Source organism: Macaca mulatta, chromosome 15 (assembly GCF_049350105.2).
Source record: "Macaca mulatta isolate MMU2019108-1 chromosome 15, T2T-MMU8v2.0, whole genome shotgun sequence".
In the NCBI taxonomy this organism is placed as follows: domain Eukaryota; kingdom Metazoa; phylum Chordata; class Mammalia; order Primates; family Cercopithecidae; genus Macaca; species Macaca mulatta.
Window position 1 is genome coordinate 52662608 of NC_133420.1, and position 23293 is coordinate 52685900.

The window sequence follows — 23293 nt, forward strand, 5'->3', positions numbered from 1 at the left end:
CTGTCGTGGGGTAGGGGGATGGGGGAGGGATAGTATTAAGAGAAAAACCTAATGTAAATGATGAGTTAATGGGTGCAGCACACCAACATGACACATATATGCATATGTAACAAACCTCAACATTGTGCACATGTACCCTAGAACTTAAAGTATGATAATAAAAAATTAAAAAGATGTTCTTTGAAAACAATGAGAACAAAGCTACAATTTACCAGAATCTCTTGGGCACATTTAAAGTAGTTTGTAGAGGGAAATGTAGAGCACTAAATGCCCACAAGAGAAAGCAGGAAAGATCTAAAATCAACACCCTAACATCGCAATTGAAAGAACTAGAGAAGCAAGAGCAAACAAATTCAAAAGCTAGCAGAAGGCAAAAAATAACTAAGATCAGAGCAGAACTGAAGAAGATAGAGACACAAAAAATCAATGAATCCAGGAGCTGTTTTTTCTTTAAAGATAACAAAATAGACCGCTAGCAAGACTAATAAAGAAGAAAAGAGAGAAGAATCAAATAGACGAAATAAAAAATGATAAAGGGGATATCAACACCGATCCCACAGAAATAGAAATTACCATCAGATAATACTATAAACACCTCTACTTAAATAAACTAGAATTTCTAGAAGAAACAGATAAATTCCTGGACACATACACCCTCCCAAGACTAAACCAGGAAGAAGTTGAATCTCTGAATAGACCAATAACAGGTTCTGAAATTGAGGCAATAATTAATAGGCTACTAACCAAAAAAAGCCCAGGACCAGACAGATTCACAGCTGAATTCTACTGGAAGTACAAACAGGAGCTAGTACCATTTCTTCTGAAACTATTCCAATCAATAGAAAAAGAGGGAATACTCTCTAACTCATTTTATGAGGCCAGCATCATCCTGATACCAAAGCCTGGCAGAGACACACAAAAAAAAAAAGAGACTTTCAGGCCAGTATCCCTGATGAACACTGATGCAAAAATCGTCAATAAAATACTGGCAAATCGAATCCAGCAGCACATCAAAAAGTTTATCCACCACGATCAAGTTGGCTTCATCCCTGGGATGTAAGGCTGGTTCAACATATGCAAATCAATAAACGTAATCCATCACATAAACAGAGCCAACGACCAAAACCACGTGATTATCTCAATAGATGCAGAAAAAGCCTTAGACAAAATTCAACTAACTTTCATGCTAAAAACTCTCAATAAACTAGGTATTGTTGAAACGTATCTCAAAATAACAAGAGCTATTTATGACAAACCCACAGCCAGTATCATACTGAATGGGCAAAAACTGGAAGCATTCCCTTTGAAAACCTGCACAAGACAAGGATGCCCTCTCTCACCACTCCTATTCAACATAGTTATTGGAAGCTCTGGCCAGGGCAAAGAGGCAAGAGAAAGAAATAAAGCGTATTCAAATAGGAAGAGAGGAAGTCAAACTGTCTCTGTTTGCAGATGACATGATTGTATATTTAGAAAACCCCATCTTCTCAGCCCAAAATCTCCTTAAGCTGATAAGCAACTTCAGCAAAGTCTCAGGATACAAAACCAATGTGCAAAAATCACAAGCATTCCTATACACCAAGAACAGACAAACAGAGAGCCAAATCATGAATGAACTCCCATTCACAATTACTACAAAGAGAATAAAATACCTAAGAATTCAACTTACAAGGGATGTGAAGGACCTCTTTAAGGAGAACTATAAACCACTACTCAACAAAATAAAAGAGGACACAAACAAATGGAAGAACATTCCATGCTCATGGATAGGCAGAATCAATATCGTGAAAATGGCCATACTGCCCAAGGTAATTTATAGATTCAATGCTATCCCCATCAAGCTACCACTGACTTTTTTCACAGAGTTGGAAAAAACTACTTTAAAGTTTATATGGAACCAAAAAAAGGGCCTGTATAGCTGAGACAATCTTAAGCAAAAAGAACAAAGCTGGAGGCATCAAGCTACCTGACTTCAAACTATACTATAAGGCTACAGTATGGTACTGGTGCCAAAACAGAGAGAGAGACCAATGGAACAGAACAGAGGCCTCAGAAATAACACCACACAGCTACAACCATCTGACCTTTGACAAACCTGACAAAAAAAAGCAATGGGGAAAGAATTCCCTATTTAATAAATGGTGCTGGGAAAACTGGCTAGCCATAAGTAGAAAGCTGAAACTGCATCCCTTCCTTACACCTTATACAAAAATTAATTCAAGATGGATTAAAGACTGAAATGTTAGACCTAAAACCGTAAAAACCCTAGAAGAAAACCTAGGCAATATCATCCAGGACATAGGCATGGGCAAAGACTTCATGACTAAAACACCAACAGCGATGGCAACAAAACCCAAAATAAACACACGGGATCTAATTAAACTAAAGAGCCTCTGCACAGCAAAAGAAACTACCATCAGAGTGAACAGGCAACCTACAGAATGGGAGAAAATGTTTGCAATCTACCAATCTGACAAAGGGCTAATATCCAGAATCTACAAAGAACTTAAACAATTGTACAAGAAAAAAGCAAACAACCACATCAAAAAGTGGGCAAAGGATATGAACAGACGCTTCTCAAAAGAAGACATTTAGGCAGCCAACAGACATATGAAAAAATGCTCATTATCACTGGTCATCAGAGAAATGCAAATCAAAACCACAATGAGATACCATCTCATACCACTTAGAACGGCGATCATTAAGAAGTCAGGAAACAACAGATGCTGGAGAGGATGTGGAGAAATAGGAATACTTTTACACTGTTGGTGGGAATGTAAACTAGTTCAACCATTGTGGAAGACAGTGTGGTGATTCCTCAAGGATCTAGAACTAGAAATACCATTTGACCCAGCCATCCCATTACTGGGTATATACCCAAAGGATTATAAATCATGCTACTATAAAGATACATGCACACATTTGTTTATTGCAGCACTATTCACAATAGCAAAGACTTGGAACCAACCCAAATGTCCATCAATAATAGACTGGATAAAGAAAATGTGGCACATATGCACCATGGAATACTAGACAGCCATAAAAAAGGATGAGTTCATGTCTTTACAGGGACATGGATGAAGCTGTAAGCCATTATTTTCAGCAAACTATCACGAGAACAGAAAACCAAACACTGTATGTTCTCACTCGTAAGTAGAAGTTGAACAATGAGAACACATGGACACAGGGAGGGAAGCTTCACACACCAGGGCCTGTTGGGGGTTGGGGGGCTGGGGGAGAAGTAGCGTTAGGAGAAATACCTAATGTAAATGACAAGTTGATAGGTGCAGCAAACCAACATGGCACATGTATACCTATGTAACAAACCTGCATGTTGTACACATGTACCCTAGAACTTAAAGTATAATATCAATAATTTTTTAAAAAAGAAATACGTGAGGCTTGGCAATTTATAAAGAAAAGTGGCTTAATTGGCTCACAGTTCTGCAGGAGGTAAAAGCGTAGCACCAAAATCTGCCCAGCTTCTAGTGAGAACCTTAGGAAACTCACAACCATGGCAGAAGACAAAAAGGGAGCACATCACATGGTGAGACTGGGAACAAGAGAACAAGGAGGGAAAGGAACCAGACTTTTAAACAACTAGATCTTGTGAGAACTCAGTGAACAAGAACTCACTTATCACAAGAGGATGGTGCTAAATCATTCATGAGGGATCCGCCCCCGTGATCCAATCACCTCCCACCAGCCCCCACCTCCAACACTGGGAATCACATTTCAACATGAGAGCTGGAGGAGACAAAGACCAAACCATATCAACGGATGAATGGATAAAGAAACTGTGATATATACAGGTTGAGCACCCCTAATCCAAAAATCTGAAATTCTAAATCTTCTAAAATACAAAACTTTAGGAGTACCAACATGATCAAAAGAAATACTCATTGGAACATTTTGGTCTTCAGGTTTTTGAATTTGGGACGCTCAACCAAGTAAGTATATAATACAAATATTCCAAAATCCAAAAATATCTGAAATCCACAACACTTCTGGTCCCAACCACTTCAAATAAGAGATAGTCACCTTGTATATACAATGGAATACTATTTAGCCTTATAAAGGGAGATCCTGCCATTTGCCACAACATGGATGAATCTAGAGGACACTATGCTGAATGAAATAAATCAGACACAGAAAGAAAATTACTGCATGATCTCACTTATACATGGGATCTCGGGGAAAGAAAAGTCAAATATACAAGGACAGAGAATAAAACAGCAATTACCAATGGGCAGGGTTGGGGGAGGAAATGCAAAATATAGGTCAATGGATACAAAGGAGCACACATGTACGATGAACAAGTCTAAAGATCTAATGTATAACACAAGGACTACAGCTAATTATAGTGTAATGTATTCAGGATTTTTGTTAAATGGGTAGACTTTTAACAAAGTCTATGTATGGCTGCTCTTGCTGCATACATAAAAATGAGAAACTACGTGAGATGATGGATATGAAGCAGTACAATGTTCTCAGTAGTCTATGAAAAATTGAAAATATAATTGCTGGTACAACCAGTAAAAATAATAATTCAAAGAGGTATAGCTAATAAGCCAAAAAGTAAATTAAAGTGGAATTCCTACAAATATTATCTTGGAATCAAGAGAAGGCAAAAAGAAGGACTAGAGGAAACAATAAATAATAAAATCATAGACTTAAATGCAACCATATCCATAATTACGTTATTTGAATATAACTTATATATAGTCATATATTTTATTACCCCAAGTTACAAATTAATTGGACTAAACCCTCCAATTAAAAGGTAGAGATTGCAACAGCCTCCCATAGTACTAGGATTACAGACATGAGCCACTGTACCTGGCCTCTTTCTATTACTTATTTATTTATTTTTTAAGTGAACCGTAAAACAGCCTCAGTCAGATCCTTCAGGAAATATTCCAGAAGAAGGCACTGTTATTATAGGAGACAAAAGCTCCATGTGCATTATTGCCCCTAAGACCTTCAAGTGGGACAAGATGTGGAGGTGGAAGATGATGATATGGATGATCCTGACCCTGTGTAGGCCAAGGCTAATGTGTGTGTGTCTTCATTTTTAACAAAAAAAAAGCTTAAACAGTAAAAAACAAATCTTAAAAATAGAAAAACACTTATAGAATAAGAATACAAAGAAAGAAAATACTTTTTTACAACTGTATAATGTGTTTGTGTTTAAGCTAAGTGTTACTACGAAAGCTTCAAAAAGTTTTTAAAAATTTAAAGTTTATCAAGTAAAAATATTAGTTAGGTAGAAGGAATAAGATCTAGTATTTGGTAGCATAATAGTACAATATAGTTAGCAATAATTTATTGTACGTTTCAAAATAACTAAAAGAGTGGAATCAGAATGTTCCTAATACAAAGAAATGATAAATGCTTGAAGTGATGGATATCCCAATTACCCTGACGTCATTACACATTGTATGCCTGGCTGAAAATATCACATGTACCCCATAAATATGTACAATTATGTATCCATAATACTTAAAAATAAAAAATTTTAAAAATAAGTAAAGGGAATGTTTTAAAAAAGAAAAAAGTTACCATAAGACAAGGTTAATTATTAAAGAAAAAATTTTTCTATACATTTAGTGTTGCCTAAGTGTACAGTGTTTATAAAGTCTACAGTAGTGTATACTAATGTCCTAGGTCTTCACTTACCATTTGCTCAATGGCTCACAGAGAGCAACTTCCAGTCCTGCCACCTTCATTCTTGGTAAGTACCCTCTACAGGTGTATCATTTTTTATCTTTCAGACCGTATTTTTATCACACCTTTTCTGTTTAGATATATTTAGATACACAAATACCTACCACTATGTTACAATTGTCAATAGTATTCACTACAGTAACATGCTGTAAAGGTTTGTAGCCTAAGAGAAATGGGCTAAACCATATAGCCTAGGTGTGTAGTAGGCTATACCATCTAGGTTTGTGTAAGTACACTTGATAACATTCACACAATGATGAAATGACACATTTCTTAGAACATATCTCCATTGTTAAGCAACACATGACTATATACATAAGCACAAACCATCATAATGAACCAGTGATCTATCTCACTTGACCCAGTTGTTGATAATTCATATAGTCATCTAGTATGTATTATCTACTATGTGCTAGGTGCTTGGGACACAAGAGCATTCAAAAGAGACAAAAATCTCTGTCCCTGGCATTTTATATTCTTTGAAAGGTGGGGAGAGGAGCCAAGGGGAGGGGAGAATAAATATAATGATTAAGTAAATTATATAACACGTTAGAAGGTGATAAATGTAGAAAAAAGTAAAATAGAAGGCGGTGTTGCAATTTTAAGCAGGGTAGTCTTCACTGAGAAGGAAGCATTGAGAAAATACTTTGAGCAAAGTAGATAAGGGAGTTAGCCATCTAAGAAAAATCATTCTAGGTAGTGATAAAAGCTAGTGCTAAACCAGACCACACTTGACTTGCTCAAGCATGGAGTAAAGCGAGCAAGGGAGATAATACCAAGAGATGAAATCAAAGCAAACTGGAAAGGAGGAAAGGCACATTTGGAGGGCCTTATAGGCCATTTGGAGGAGTCAATGCAAGGTTTCTGAACAAAGTAGAAACATAATTTCATTTTGGTTATAAAAGCCCAAAAAAATGTTTTATGGAAGGTGCTTCAAGGCATATAATCAAAATGAGAAAAATCTCCCCTCAATATCAAGAATATCTTATTTATAACTTATCATTAATCAAAGCCTCCTTTGTTCTATTTCTAAACTATTTCATTCAAATTTAAAGGGGTATTTTCCAAGTTAAATATCCCGAAATTTGTTAGTTCACACAAATGTACTTCATCACTCGTACTGCCTTTAGACCTTCTTTTTTTTTTTTTTTTTTGGAGACAGAGTCTTGCTCTGTCACCCAGGCTGGAATACAGTGGTACGATCTCGGCTCACTGCAACCTCCACCTCCCAGGTTCAAGTGATTCTCGTGCCTCAGCCTCCTGAGTAGCTGGGATTATAGCTATATGCCATCATCCCCAGTAAGTTTTTGTATTTTTAGTAGAGACGGGGTTTCACCATGTTGCCCAGGTTGGTATCGAACTCCTGAGCTCAGGCGATCTGCCTGCCTTGGCGTCCCAAAGTGCTAGGATTACAGGCATGTGCCACTGTGCCCAGCCCTCAACCTTCATTTTTAATTCATTATAATCTATTTTTAATCCAATTTAAATTAGAAAATGAGCTTATTTTTACATGAAGTCTTTCCTCACCTTGCTTCTTATAGCCACCATTCTCTAAGTCTTTTCCTTCTTGAATTATGGGAACAGTAACTATATTTCTCTACTTCATTTTTAGGTACATCAGAAACATATCTGTGACTTATTTAAGACTGAGTCTGGGCCAGGCGCAGTGGCTCAAGCCTACAATCCCAGCACTTTGGGAGGTCAAGGTGGGTGGATCACCTGAGGGCAGGAGTTTGAGGTCAGCCTGGCCAACATGGTGAAACTCCATCTCTACTAAAAATACAAAAATTAGCCGGGCGTAGTGGGGCACGCCCGTAATCCCAGCTACTTAGGAGGCTGAGGCAGGAGAACTGCTTGAACCTGGGTGGCGGAGGTTGCAGTGAGCCAAGACCATGCCATTGCACTCTGGCCTGGCATGTGAAACTCCGACTCAAAAAACAAAAAAGACTGAGTCCAGCCTGGCACAGTGGCTCATGCCTGTAATCCCTGACCCTTGGGAGGCCAAGGAAGGAAGATCACTTGAGGCAAAAGACCAGCCTGGGCAACATAGCAAGACCCCATCTCTACAAAAATAAAAATAATGGCTGGGTATGGTGCTTCACATCTGTAATCCCAGCACTTTTGGAGGCCAAGGTACAAGGATCGTTTGAGCCCAGGAATTCAAGAGCAGCCAAGGCAACATAGTGAGATGAGACCCTGTATCCACAAAAATTTTAAAAAGTAGCAAGGCATGGTGGCAGATGCCTGTAGTCCCAACTTCTCAGGAGGCTGAGATGGAAGGATCACTTGAACCTAAGAGATCAAGACTGCAGTGACATACCACTGCACTCTAGCCTGGGTGACAAAATAAGACCCTGTCTCAAAAAAAAAAAAAAATACAAATACAAAAATTAGCCAGGCATGATAGCACACACCTGTAGTCCCAACTAGTAATACTTGGGAGGCTGAAGTGGGAGGATTGTTGGAGCCTAAGAGGTCTAGGCTGCAGTCAGCTATGACTACACGATTGCACTCCAGCCTGAACAACAGAAAGAGAATCTGTCTCTTTAAAAAATTAATTAATAAGACTAAGTCAGTGTCTTCAGAGAACAGATTATCTTAAATAGATGCAAAAGGCAGTTTGTATCACACAATGGGTTATTTCTATAATCTTTCTCTTATTTTTATCTGTAATTAAGCCCAACTGACATTTTTTAAAGCCACTCAAAGGGCTTTATAACGTATTGATTTGATCCCACAAACTTGACATTTTACTATCAGAACTATGTATATAGCCTGAAATCTGGATGATGTCATAGTCATTAATGAAAATGCCAAGAGCCTATCACCTATTCATTTCCATCCAGAGTAGTCTATTCCTACATAGCTTTCACTTCATAAATATATACTATTCCCACAATTCTACAATTATCTAGAGGTTTTTGTTTGGTTTTGTTTTCTAAAGAGAGAAACCCACAGAGAAGGGAAACATATATTTTAAACTACATTTGAGAAAGCAGACTTTTTAAAAGAATAAAATTTGCTAGTTCTCTTCCCATTATCATTACTATTTATTTTTTCAGCTATATTCCACCCACATTTAAAGTCCCTAAAATGTTCTTAAAAAGAAATTTGGTGGCCGGGCGCGGTAGCTCACGCCTGTAACCCCAGCACTTCGGGAGGCTGAGACGGGCCGATCACGAGGTCAGGAGATTGAGACCACCCTGGCTAACACGGTGAAATCCCTTCTCTACTGAAAATACAAAAAAATTAGCCGGGCGCGGTGGTGGGCGCCTGTAGTCCCAGCTATTCCGGAGGCTGAGGCAGAAGAATGGCGTGAACCCCGGAGGCGGAGCTTGCAGTGAGTGGAAATCGCCCCACTAAACTCCAGCCTGGGCGACAGAGCGAGACTCCGTCTCAAAAAAATAAAAGATAAAAAAAAGAAATTTGGTAAGATCTAAGGATAAACATCTAGGTCTCAGTATAATTTATACCAACTTACTATGACATCTTCAGCCATTCATCACCTTCTGGTTTCCAATCTCCTTTTACCAACCTCTCAAAATTCGTTATAATGGTACCACCTGCACCTAAAAATATGAAAATAAAACAAAAACATTTAGCCAAATTTTCTTGAAAAACATATTTAAAGGGAGCCATAATTCTATCACCTGATAAAAAAATTCCAAGAGGATTCCCAAAATATAATTCTTGGGAAGAAGAAAAAAGTTGCCTTGTATATTTAGGGTACCAAAACAACTGCAATTCTTCTCTTTCACCAGCATGGCAAGTGTCTATTGTACTGTAATTAAGGTTAAAACTGGGGCCTTGGGCACAAAGATATGGTTAGAGGTTTGTTTCAGAACTGAAAAATAAAATCCTCTGCTTTATACATTTCCTTTCCTGATATGACCAGTTTTAGGTGCAGTATATTGTAAAAAGAAGTTAGAGAGATGTGTTCAATTCCTACATACAAAACAAAAAGGCAAATGATGCAAAGTTCAGTGATCATGAACCCATAGTCAATCATATTTACTATTTCTAGTAATTCTGAATGAAAAAAACACAGAAAAGACAGAGCAGTATTTTTTGTCCACATGTACCACATAATTTCTTATGTAAACTTATTTTATTTACAGTGGCACTATACTTTAATTAACTATAAATCTTTCTGGTTCTGGGGATCTTAAACCAATCATAAAAATTTTCTATCATAAGACGATCTCAAAATAATGGCTTATGACTAGTACTAGTTTTGAATTAACTTTACTAGCCAACAGAAACAAGGTTTTTACCTTCCAAAAAGTGTCTGTTATTAAAGTATGTGATCCATTAATATAACTAGAGAACTGTTCAGTAATGGTATTAATAATACACCAATAAGAGAATATTTATGAACACATATTGTTAATATTACCTCGGGCCCATCCAATAGCTATCATGACGATCCAGCCATTTTTGTAATAGCTATTAGCATGTGTGACTCCACCTACTATTTTCCAAGTTCTGGTCACTTCCTTCATTCCTGAAGCCAGCAGTTGAACAGGTAGATATGAATAGCCCTGGCAAACTAGGTCATACGGGCAAAAAAATGTAATATACCTGAAAATAAAATGTACACATTTTAATATATGAATGGAATCAGAAGAACAGAAATTAAAATCCAACCTAACAGCAGTAACAATTTGGCAAAACACAACAAATGAAATTTTCCATATAAACATTTAACTTGATTTCAATAAAAGCACAACTTGGGTAGGGAGTCAATATTTTAAATCACATGAAACATATGTCATCTGCCAAAAAGTCATGATCAGAGGAGAATGTAAATTGTGGACTTCTGAATACTTTATAGATAATATGAAATATTTAGTGAGTTCTTAATTTGTGCCTATATTGTTCTAGAAGCTAAGTGCTGAATCCAGTAACAAAACAAATGCATAATCATTTCCAGGGGTAGGGACTCCTACACAGTGTCTTTGTCCTCTGGGAAAATGAATTAGAGAAAGGGCCCTTTGGTAACAGCAAGGGCTACATTTCAATCCCAACTAACATATTCACCTGTGCCCCACTGTGCAGGACATAAACTACAATCTATACAAAGGTACATGACAGCTCACAAGAAGGCAGATTAATATTAAGGAAAAACACATTTCTACACAACTGAAAGAATATGAAGCTTGTTCTTTAATTTAGTTCACTAAGCTTAAGTTTTAACCAAATTAAATTGTGATGAAAAATAATTCAACCCATCTCTGGTAAATTATTTTTTTAAACTTCATTTGTTCTAAGCATCTGTTCAAATACTAGCAGTAAGATCTATCGGAAAACATACTGCTTTTTTCTCGCCATTCTCCAAATACTCTGGCAGACAATTTTGTGCTTAAAGTAGAACATATCTTCTTTCTAATGGGATGAATAAAAGACATGGCATGAAAGAATATCATACCTCTTTTAAAAGAAGCTATTAATCCTATTGTAATTCATGATTTATAAAGTCAGAATTCTTCAATGTTCATGAAATATGAAATGCTTGCCAAAATACTGCTTCAGCGACTAAATAAAAAGATACAATAGTCTGTTTAGCCTAAAGCACCCTTTCTTCTTTATCTCCACTTACCAATTCCTTCCTATTCTTCAAGGTGCCACTCAAATATTACCATAGTCATTGACTTTGGGATTCTTGTTTTATTTCATCATCTCAGCTGAGATCACATTCTGATGGCTCTGTAAAACTAAACCAATTGGTTCCTATGCCTAAAAATAGCTCTTTATACATTTTTCTTTATAGTATAAAATAAAGGCTATAATGCTCATAATGAACTATAATAGTTCTCAGATGACAGGAATCATTCATGTTACCCTCTAACCTAAAATTCAGCATGACGAAAAGTAGTCCTGAATTAAATCATTTATTAGCAATCAATCTAGAGACAAAATACAAAATATAGCAAATCAAAGCATTAGTTGATAATTAAAAGTTTGAGAAAAAAGAATAAACTATCTGAGAGTAGTAAAAAGATTTCTGAAAACCATTTGTATGGCTTTAAAATTTTACATGTTCATATAAGAATTTTAAAAACAACCAGTATGATTTAAAATTTTTACACATTCATAGAATATTTGAAAAGTCTCTGTATACTTCTCTCTTTGAATATAGAACTAATTTCTAAGAAGTTAGTTAGGTAATGGGGGAAAGTATACACATTTAATTTTTAAATGTATTTTTAATAAAACAAAAATATTTTTGTATCTATTACAGATTACATTAAGGGGGATTTGTTTTCACCTTAGCAGTAATTAGCACCCAAAAGTAAAATATTCAAAAAAAACAACCAAAAGAATATTACAAATGACCCATTTTCATTCCTTACACTAAGCCTGACTTTAACATGAGTTAAAAACTTATACTATTACAATAGCAATCTTGAACTTTTATATTCAACTATGAGACATCATAGTATAACACAAAAAAATTTGCAATTATTGCAACTCTTCATTTAATCAGATCTTTCTAAAGCACAACTACAATAAGCTAACATTTTAAATAAAAAAACTACTTTCATTTGAGAGTTAAGTAGCCACAGGGCAAAAGAACAATTGTTTATTGTGCTCAGTAGACTTACAAGTAAACATATCAGACTAATGGCACCCTCAACAACCATTCCTGCTCTCTAACAAATTAGCTTTTTAAAATTCTTTTAATAGATCCCTCAACCAACACTTATTAGGTAATAACCTTGTAACCCCTTCTGTAAACATAATTTCACCTTTAACTAAAATTATCACATCTAAGGTAACTTTAACTTGTAAAGTGCCTAAAGAAAACGCATCGGAAAAAGAGAGAAGAAGTGAAATGAGAAAACAATTGACTTATCATACATTTAACTTGTAGAGGTTAAGTTAATGGAGAGAAAAAAGTAACGAAAACATAAAAGTCTCAAACGGGATACAAACAAGATCCTAGACCACTAACAAATGAAATCTCAACCAGTTTAAGAAAAAATGAGAGTAGAATTTAGGTTAATACAAAAAGTTAGGCAGAGAGAAGCTTCCCAGGCTTAGTCACTGAGAACTCTGTTTTCACTCTACTATCAATTCCACTCCTCTATGGAAGACAATATCACTTAACTAAGACAAAACACAATGATAAATTAAATACAGTTCATGTTAGTCCAATATGACAGCTTTGTTCTTGCTCTTATCACCCCAACAAATTGCCAATTTTTTGTACATGCTTTGAAAAATATAGACAGAATGACACCCATAAAATACCTTTTTGTTGTATTTTTCCTCATCTAAATGTAGTCTCGGTTACACAAATGTGCCATATGTAAGTAATTGATACTTGCAGTTTTAAGAAAAATGTACTAGGAAACAAAAATAAACATACTAAAAAATTATAAAATATTTATTTCCCCCGGAAACAGCTTTTCAAAACAAATAAAACCTATGAAAGTGTACACTGTCTTCCAAACAATACTATGACATACCAAGTTATTGTTTCTCTTTGCCAGTAGATGGTGCTGATTTCCAGATGTATACACTATGAGCTACTGTACTAAAGATTACCTTGCTTGCTTGTTTAAAAACATTTCTAACATCATTTCATCTCTCAAATTAAAATCAAATGGGCCAGGCACGGTGGCTCACACCTGTAATCTCAGCAGTTTGGGAGGCCAAGGCAGCCAGATCATAAGGTCAGGAGTTCAAGATCAGCCTGACAAAACATAGAGAAACCCATCTCTACTAAAAAATACAAAAATTAGTCAGCATGGCAGCGGGTGCCTATAATCCCAGCTACTTGAGAGGCTGAGGCAGGAGAATCACTTGAACCCAGGAGGCAGAGGTTGCAGTGAGCCGAGATCGTGCCATTGCACTCCAGCCTGGACAACAAGAGCAAGACCCGTCTCAAAAAAACAACACCTCAAATGAAGCAAAGATTACAAATTTGTTCTAAATATGAAAACTTTATAAAAGAAAATAGTAAAATACACTATGTCTTTAAGCCATAAATTTTTTATATTTCAGGATCTCTGAAGACAAAGATAACATTCCTGTTTCCAGAGCACAAAACAATATACTGTGTAAGCAAAGATTAAAGGACTAGATACCCCAGATTGGAATCCCAGCTTCAACTACTCAGTAACTGTGACACCTCAGGCAAGTTAGTAACCCCTCCATGTCTCAATCACATGCTTTTTAACATGTAATTGAATAAAATAATACCTACATCACAGGGTTCTTGTCAGGTTTAAGTGAGATAATGTAAGTAAAACACTTAGAAAACTGAGACCCATTGTGCACATGTACCCTAGAACTTAAAGTATAATAATAATTTTAAAAAATGAAAAAAAAAGAAAACTGAGACACAGTAAATGCTGTGTAAGTACTTGCTTTTATTGTTGTTTTGTAATGCCTAACAAAATACCTAGAACCAATAAAACTGCCATCAACAAAAGAATAAAATACAGATATTAATATAATGGACTATATAGCAGGGGGAAGGTATGTTCTACAGCTACATACAAACACACAGATGAATCTTAGTAACATATTGAATACAAATCTTAGCTTTTTTATGTAGTTTTAGCATGTTTATATCCATAAACAATATAGTTGTTAAAAGTTTTATAAATAGAATCATATGTATTTTTCTTTTTTTTTTTTTTTTGAGACGGAGTCTCGCTCTGTCGCCCAGGCTGGAGTGCAGTGGCCGGATCTCAGCTCACTGCAAGCTCCGCCTCCCAGGTTTATGCCATTCTCCTGCCTCAGCCTCCCGAGTAGCTGGGACTACAGGCGCCCGCCACCTCGCCCGGCTAGTTTTTTGTATTTTTAGTAGAGACGGGGTTTCACCATGTTAGCCAGGATGGTCTCGATCTCCTGACCTTGTGATCCGCCCGTCTCGGCCTCCCAAAGTGCTGGGATTACAGGCTTGAGCCACCGCGCCCGGCCAATCATATGTATTTTTCTGTTTAAGTTCTATTCCTGAGATTTATTCTTATTGTGTGTGGTTATAATTACTAATTTTCACCAGTATTTACCATAACAGAATTAATGTGCCATAATTTATCGATTCATTTCTCTGCTGACAGAGTTGTTCCTAGTTTTCCCTATTATAAACAGTGTTTCTAAAAACATTCTTGCATGTATCTGTACATAAGCAACATTTTCTCTTGTTTTATGCTTAAGAGATTTATTTTAGGAAAGTGATTTTTAAACTCTATTGGATAATGCCATTATGTTAACATCCATATTTTTTCTTCTGTGGATGAGCATTTTTATTGCTTCTAGTTATTTCACTGGACATCACGAAGTTGAAGATAACCTCTGAAGGTGGAAAAAAAGAGATGGAATGGGAGGAGACCACAGAAGGGACATAAAAACTAATGGTAAGGGTTCTGAGAAGATGGTAGTGGCTGCATACATTTTGATCTCTTCAAATTCCCATAAAAACATACAGAGAAATAAGACAGGAAAACCAAAATCCCTTGCACAATAGTTGACTCTTGAACAACATGGGGGTTAGGGATGCCAACCCCTATGCAGTCAACAATCCACACATAACTTCTGACTCTCCAAAATCTGACTATTAATATCTTACTGTTGACCAGAAGCCTTACCAATAATACGAACAGGTGATTAACATATATTTTTTATATTATATGTATAACTTTTTCACTGTCACCTATCTGTCCCAGATGTATTCTTATAATTAAGCCACAGAAAACGTTATTAAGAAAATTTTAAGAGGTAATGTATTTATTATTCATTAAGTGGAAGCGGATCATCATAAAAGTCTCCATTCTTCTTCATCTTCACAAAGAGTAGGCTGACGAGGAGGAGGGGTTGGTCTTGCTATCTCAGGGGTGGCAGAGGCAGAAGAAAACTGCATATAAATGGATCCACACAGTTCAAATTCATGTTGTTCAAGGGTCAACTGTACTTACAACAAAACTATGTAACAAGATATCCCCTCAAATCCCAAAATGCAAGTGGGTAGAGAAAAATCACCAACATCCACAACACTGTACTACTTGGCAGAAAGAAGAAAGCAACAAGGTGGCAACTGATGAACTTAAGACCAAAATAATACCAAAACAGCTAATGGATATTCACTGGAAAGCAGAGCAGACTAATTTGGAAATACACACAAACACACACACACACAAATGCTACAACTGACAGGGGTTCTGGCATCTCTAATACCAGATAAGACAAAGAGCCCATGATAAGAAGTTCTGAAAGGGTTGGAACAATTTAGTCCCTCTGAGCTTCAAGCTTTTGAAACTGATCCACCAGGGCTCTCTTCTATAACAAGCCCCACACTGAGAAGAAACTGAGAAGAATCGAACCTGAGCTCCCCACAATGAGAAGAAACTGGGAAGAATCAAACCTGAGCAGAATAGAAGAAAGAAAAGGCCCAGACCAAGCCAAGGAAGGCAAGAGACCCAAGAAATATCAAAAAGCAGGTCCTCATCTTTTGAACACTACATAAAAACAAAAGCAGGAGCTCTGTGAAGTCAAAAAAATATTTCCACCACATTCTGCAAGTTTATGAAAGCCAATTTCATATAAAAATGACCAAAAGTATCATGATCAAATCCTATACAAAGTTATTACAAGAAAAAAATAAGCAGAATAAATCCTTACAGACAATGTAAGCACTCAGGAAAATGTCCCCACAAAACAGATCAAAACTGTAAACTATTTCAAAACAAGCTAAAGACATTAAGAAAGTCATGTAAGACATAAAAGAACACACATAAGAATAAGCAAAACTGAGAACCAAAGATTCAACACTCAGGAGAAAAAAAGAGATAAAAGAAAAAAAAATCACTTCCAAAATAAAAAACAAACCAGAAAACACAAAGAGAAATAAACAGACAGTGTCTTCAAAGAAACAGCAGGTGAAAAGAGAAAAGAGAAAAACAGATGAAAAGCAGGTTAATTTTTTTAGAAATACAGATTTTTAAAAAATCCTTGAAGAAAGGCAAAGAAGAGCCAATATACCAATAATAAGAGTTCGTAACCAATGCAAAGGAAGAATACAAACACTAGTATTACTTTCTCAATTAAAAAAAAAAGTGTAGGTACCAAAAAGAACACACCATGTACAAGTGAATACTGTTGCACAACAACCAACACCAAGATATTTTATTTAAATGACTGGACTTTAATGAAAAAATAAATCTTTAGGGATCTAGAAAAAGAAAGATCTTAAAAGAGAAAGAAAATTAAAAGATCACCAGACTTTCACAGCAGTGCTTTAAGCCAGAAGAAAATGGAGTAATATATATTTAAAATGACAGTGTAAAATAGTACATTTATTGTTAAAATGGGAGAATGAATAGAATATATGCAATAATAATTTCTGTAATCATTTCCTTGGTAGTCTTTGAACATTACTCTAAGACTACTGTGTGCATAATACAGAAAAAAATCAGTAATGTTAGAATATATTAATTGAATCACATCCTATGTCCTTAAGAATCCAAATTCTTAGGGTACAAGAAAGGAGACATATATGTAATAGGGAAAAAATAAATAAAAGCTATATGGTCCTGAATTTGAATTAGAAATATGAATATGAACTCATGAGTTATTTTATCTTCATTTTTCCTAGCTCTGTTCACTAAAAAGGCGGAGACATAATGATCAACCCAGTAACAATGAGCAGATGAAGTCTCTAGCACTCAAGTCGTGGTATTGAAATGCCATTGTTCACCAAAAGAAACCAGAACATCTTAGAGAAACAAGTGATTCCAGAAGAAAAGCACAAGATGAATCTTACAACACCAGGTAGAAAGTAAGCTAATTCAAAATCTGTCTCAGGAGTCAACCTAAAGAGGCTTCCACTGGCTGAAGATGGGATAATTTGAGCTTCAATATGAAAATAACTGAAATTTTATTAAAACCAATGAAATACGGTTAGTCCATGGGCTCGTAATTATTTTCTTTAAGCTCGTATCTTTAGAGGATGACAGAGATCTAGTTCATTACACTGAAAATTGGTAAATGAAGGGAAAGAAGCAAGCATTACCTTTCCAGTATGAACTGTATAGCTGGTTTCCAAACAGATGATAAATAGGAAGTATCTATTTGTATTTTGGGATCTTTGGGATATCACTTTTCTGGGCAGAAACCTCTGTGGCTGGTGGCACCCTTGACCAAGCTCTTGTCCTGCATCCAGGAAGAATGAAGTACGCAGACAAGTGGAGGGTGAGCAAGACAAAGAGAACCTTTGTTTAGTGTTAGAGCAGCTCAGAGAAGACCCACAGTGGGTAGCTCCTCTTTGTAGGCAGGTCATCCTGTTGAGTGTGTAGCTCTCAGCAAAGAGGAGGGTGGGTGGCTCTTCTCTGCAAGCAGGTCCTCCCATTGTCTCTGCAGCTCTTAGCAGGGAGGAGGCTCCTCTCTGTGGTTTGCAGGCAGGTCATCCCATCAAGTGCTCGGCTCTCAACAGAGAGGGTAGCTCCTCTCTGCAGCTGGTCATCCCCACATCTGCAGCTCTCAGCAAAGAGGAGGCCCTGCAGAGAGGGTGGGGCTACTGCCTACTCCTGGCTCCCAAGAGCACAGGGGTGCCTGGGTTGCAGCCATGACTTGGGCAGCTACACTTGCACCTGGGGAGCTCCAGCCCCACCAACTTGGAAGGGGCAGGGCTCCCACATGTCCCCAGCTCCCTCCGCTCCGTGGGGCATGGCACTGGGCTGAGTCTCCTCACTGTCTAGGGTGGGTGCTCCAGGTCCTCACTGGGCCTGGGCTGGCATCCGGGGCAGGGGTAACATTGCCGTGCAAGCTCTCTTTGTGGCCCCAAAGCTCAGGGGCGACCTGAAGCTCCCCCTCGGCCCATGCAGGAACCAGCCTGGCCCAGTCCCATCATGGAGGCCCCAAGGGTGGCTGGTGGGCTGTGGGGGATGGGGGGCTGTCCACCTTCTCCCTGTGCCCTCCCTGAAGCAGCTGGCATGATGGCAGCAGCCACACCAGATGGCCTGCGGCTGTTATCATTTATAGTAATATTCCAACTAATAAATAAGAAGAAAAGATAAAACTAGACTATCTTCACTTTGCAATTTCTAATAGACACTACGTGTAAAAGGGTGCTAATGTCACAAAACAGGACCTCTTAGAAGTCTTGCTAAAGGAATCTAGCCTAATCTGATTTGGATTCTGCATCAATCTTCCAACTGTAAGGAAACACAAAGAACAGAAGAATATAATGATCTATACCATGATTATGCAATCAGCAAACTCTGGACTATGGAAAACTTTACGGATTGACTGGCTCTGGTTCTTCAACAGATAAAGTTTAAGGAAAAGAAAGAAATGAAGGCATAACTTTTTTTTTTTTAATTAAGAAACATATGAAATTTTTAAATAGGCATGACTAAACTATAGTATCTAAGGATAAACATTGAGTTATAAAATTATTAAAATATTCAAAGAAGTGATTACCATAAAAGTCAAGATACTGGTATGTTATCATAATGGTTATCTAAAGTAGGAAGTGGGTCGGGCACAGTGGCTCACGCCTGTAATCCCAGCACCTTGGGAGGCCAATGCAGGCGGGTCACTTGAGCTCAGGAATTCGAGACCAGCATGGCCAACATGGTGAAACCTCAGCTGTACTAAAAATACAAAAATTAGTTGGGCATAGTGTCATGCACTTGTAGTCCCAGCTACTCAGGAGGCTGAGGCAGGAGAACTGCTTGAACCCGGGAGGCAGAGATTGCAGTGAGCCAAGAGCCACTCCACTCCGACCTGGGCGACAGAGCAAGACTCCATCTCCAAAAAAAAAGACAGAGAAGGGGGTTATGATTGGAATGGGACACACAGAAAGCACTTCTAAGATAAGTGGAGATTGCAGTGAGCCAAGAGCCACTCCACTCCGACCTGGGCAACAGAGCAAGACTCCATCTCCAAAAAAAAGAGAGAGAAGGGGGTCTGCATTTATTTACTTGTACACCACATGCAGTTTACATCTTCCTTAACTACTCTCCTTCCCAGGTAAATTCCAATTATATTCGACATCCAGCTAAGCGGGCCCATCGCTTCTCACCTCTATCCTAGTCAGTATGTTCAGCAAATATTTATTGAGTGCTTACTGTGGGCAAAACATTGTACTGGATAATTGAGGAGAAAAATAGATAATTCCCTTATTCAGTAAATGTCTACTGAGCACAATCTAGTGAATCATTACAGTATGGCCTCATTGTTTTGTTTGAGGTGTATTATTCATAACAATATTTTATACCATTCATATCTTAATACAATTATAGAACCCAACATACTACCAAAGATAAGTAACTGTGTGGTTATATGACATTTAAAAGTATCCAGTGTTTGATCCCATTATTACAAATAATGAAAAAATGATTTGTTTTAATCTGTAATAAACTGATTTATTGTACAGTGACTGTAATATACTAGAGTTATATTAAATTGTTTACTCAGCCTTACCAAACACATACTAGGAAATAACCCCCAAAATAAGTATTTAACTTTGCATTAGATATAAAGGAGACTGGGTGCTATAATTAGATTATTTAAAGGCAGATAGTTGTTATCCCAACTGATGTAGTATGTTCTGTAATTGAGAATATGTTCACCAAATTTTACTTTTTAGTGATTTATATGTACATTTTATAGGGGACATGTTCTACATATACTGAATAAAAAACTTTTATAGTAAAAAAAAAAAAAATAGCCAATGTGGGAAACATAGTGTGAGACCTCATCTCAACAAATATAAAAATTATAAAAATGAGCCAGGGGCCAGGCATGGTGGCTCACTCCCTGATGGGCTATTATTCCAGTACAGTTAAAACAACATTTTTTTAAAAAAATCAACAGATAACATGTTGGATAGCAATAATTCTAAGAGGAAAAATAAAGAAACATGATGTGATAGTCATGGAAGAGGAGGTGCTACTTTAGTCAGTGAAGGCCTCTCTGATAAAACAAAATATGACACTTCTGAGGAAAAAAGATTACAAAGAGAAGAAAGCAAGTACAAAGGCACTGAGGTTGAAGAAAACCTTACATTTGAACATTCAAGAAATTGCAAAGCTCTAGCAAAGCTCATGTGACTAGAGAAAAGTGAGCAAGAATAGAGTTGTAAAACATTACATGAAAGAAAGTGAAAGAGAATATTTTGTAGGATTTTACAGGCCATGGTAAAAGTTTGGGATATTATTCTTTTTTATTTTTTATACTTTAAGTTCTAGGGTACATGTGCACAACATGCAGGTTTGTTACATATGTATACATGTGCCATTTTGGCGTGCTACACCCATTAACTCGTCATTTACATTAGGTATATCTCCTAATGCTATCCCTCCCATCTCCCCCAACTCCACAACAGGCCCCAGTGTGTGATGTTCCCCTTCCTGCGTCCAAGTGTTCTCATTGTTCAATTCCCACCTATGAGTGAGAACGTGTGGTGTTTGGTTTTTTTGTCCTTGTGATCGTTCTTAATAAGATAAGAAATTACTGAGCACATAAGTGACATGTTCTAATTTAAGTTGTCCCTCAGTATCTGTGGGGGACTGGTTTCAGGATTCTCCCTCAAAATCTGTGAATGTGAGAGTCCCTATATAAAGTAGCAGAGTATTTGCACATAACCTACACACATCCTCCGCTATATTTGAAATCATCTCTAGATCATTTATACCTAATACAGTGTAAATACTATATAAATTGTTGTTACACATTTTTTTATTTGCATTATTTTTATTCTTGCATTATTTTTTATTGGATTTTTTCCCAAATATTTCTGATCTGCAGCTGGTTGAATTCAAGCATGCAAAACCCATGGGTATAGAAGGCCAACTGTAATAATTTTGTCTGCTCTGTGAAGAATAAAGAATAGACTCAAAGGGATAATCAAAGGAGCAGCAAGACCACTTAGGAAGCTCCTGCAATCATCCAGAAGGTTAGTATTATAGGAACAGAAATAGAAATAACAGAAAGTATCAAATTCTGGATATCTTCCTTTTTGTATAGTTGCAGCATCTATACACATCAAAAAATTCTTCCAAAATGCTAATAACTTTGAAAAATATTGTTATAGAAATAAAAGTCTTTGGGAAAGTTTTTTAAAACACATAGCAACTGGAACACTACACTTTAAGAGACGGTTAAACAAATCTGTGAGAGATAGTGGCTATAAAGTGGGAAGACTCTAAAGTTAAAAACTTTGTGTTTTGATTCTAGCTCAACCACTTACTAGACAAGAAAATTATAGCAGTATTCCCTATGCCTCAATTTTATCATTTGTCAAATGGAAATAATAATAGCTACCTTACGGTACTCCTGTGATTAAATATGACAATGAATATAAAGAGCTTAACTGACATATGGTAACAACTCAACACTGCCATAGGTTCCCAGGATTACTTTTTCCCATAGTTATTATTTGTAATATCCCATATTCATTTTAAAATTATCACAATAAAAATGAACTGTAAGTGTTCCCGTTATATATTTAATGATATGGTTTTTAATAGAAAACACAGTTTCTGCTTTATATATAAAAAAGCACTATAATTTGTATTATAGATTTTTTTAAACTTGATGGATCAATCCTCTTAAGGATAACAAATTTGGATGTGCAAGAATTCAAAGCAATTCCGGGTAACATTTTTTTCTTCACTTCAAAATTATAAAATTTAAAGATCTCATAAAATCAACAGAGTATGAGAAGAATAATATGAGCCATAACTGTTTGGACTTTTTGGTTAGTTTCAGTTGGTCACATACATGATTTTATCATGTTGGATACCTGCATGTATCAGTTAGGTTCACAAGATAAACTCTAGGGCCAAATACTTAATGCCCTTTCATATTGGAAATGCTTCTATTAAAGACACATAAGAGGCTGGGCATGGTGGCTCATGCCTGTAATCTCAGCACTTTGGGAGGCTGAGACGGGCAGATCACTTGAGGTCAGGAGTTTGAGAATAGCCTGGCCAACATGGTGAAACCCCGTCTCTACTAAAAATACAAAAATTAGCCAGACGTGGTGGTGCATGCCTGTAATCTCAGTCACTCGTGAGGCTGAGACAGGAGAATCACTTGAATCCAGGAGGTGGAGGTTGCAGTGAGCCTGTAATAAGGGTTAAAAACAAAACAAACAAACAAACAAAAAACAAGTTTTCCTCTGCTTAGCAGCTCACTTCAAGGACAGTTATAAGATAACACTGTCCAAAAAGCCAAGGCCAAAGGAATGGGCTCCAGACACCCCTACCCCCTCCAGAGCAAGGTTAAGAAAAAAAAAAGAGAAAGACAAATTCCTTTACTGTTACTCCTTTCCCTTGCGTCTTAAGCATAACTATGTTTTACAAATATCTGTATTTAGCCAGTTCTTGTTTTTCTTTTGACACAGCTACAAGGCCACCAGCTACGTAAGGCCACAAGCTATACACTATATGATTAACTACTTTTGTTTTGCTCTTATAAGCCCACTTATAAAAACCTCGCTCTGTCTTTGTTCAAGGCCTAGCTTTTTGGAAGTAAATCCACTGAGCCGGTGCATACCTCAAAATAAATATCCTCCTGTATTCTCCCATTCTGGTCTCTCTAATCCTCT

At 36.8% G+C, this 23293-nt stretch overlaps 1 protein-coding gene across 2 annotated transcripts in view; it reads right to left on the bottom strand.

Annotated features, from left to right (window-relative positions):
- Positions 1-23293, bottom strand: part of TMEM38B (transmembrane protein 38B) — a 79105-nt gene that overhangs the window by 37867 nt on the left and 17945 nt on the right. For both annotated transcript variants that reach the window (XM_077965491.1, NM_001194325.1), the window contains 2 exons: positions 10124-10308; positions 9209-9296 (listed from right to left, as the gene is read on the bottom strand). In XM_077965491.1, the coding sequence (XP_077821617.1) occupies positions 9209-9296; positions 10124-10308 (273 nt within the window). The remainder of the gene's footprint in view (positions 1-9208; positions 9297-10123; positions 10309-23293) is intronic.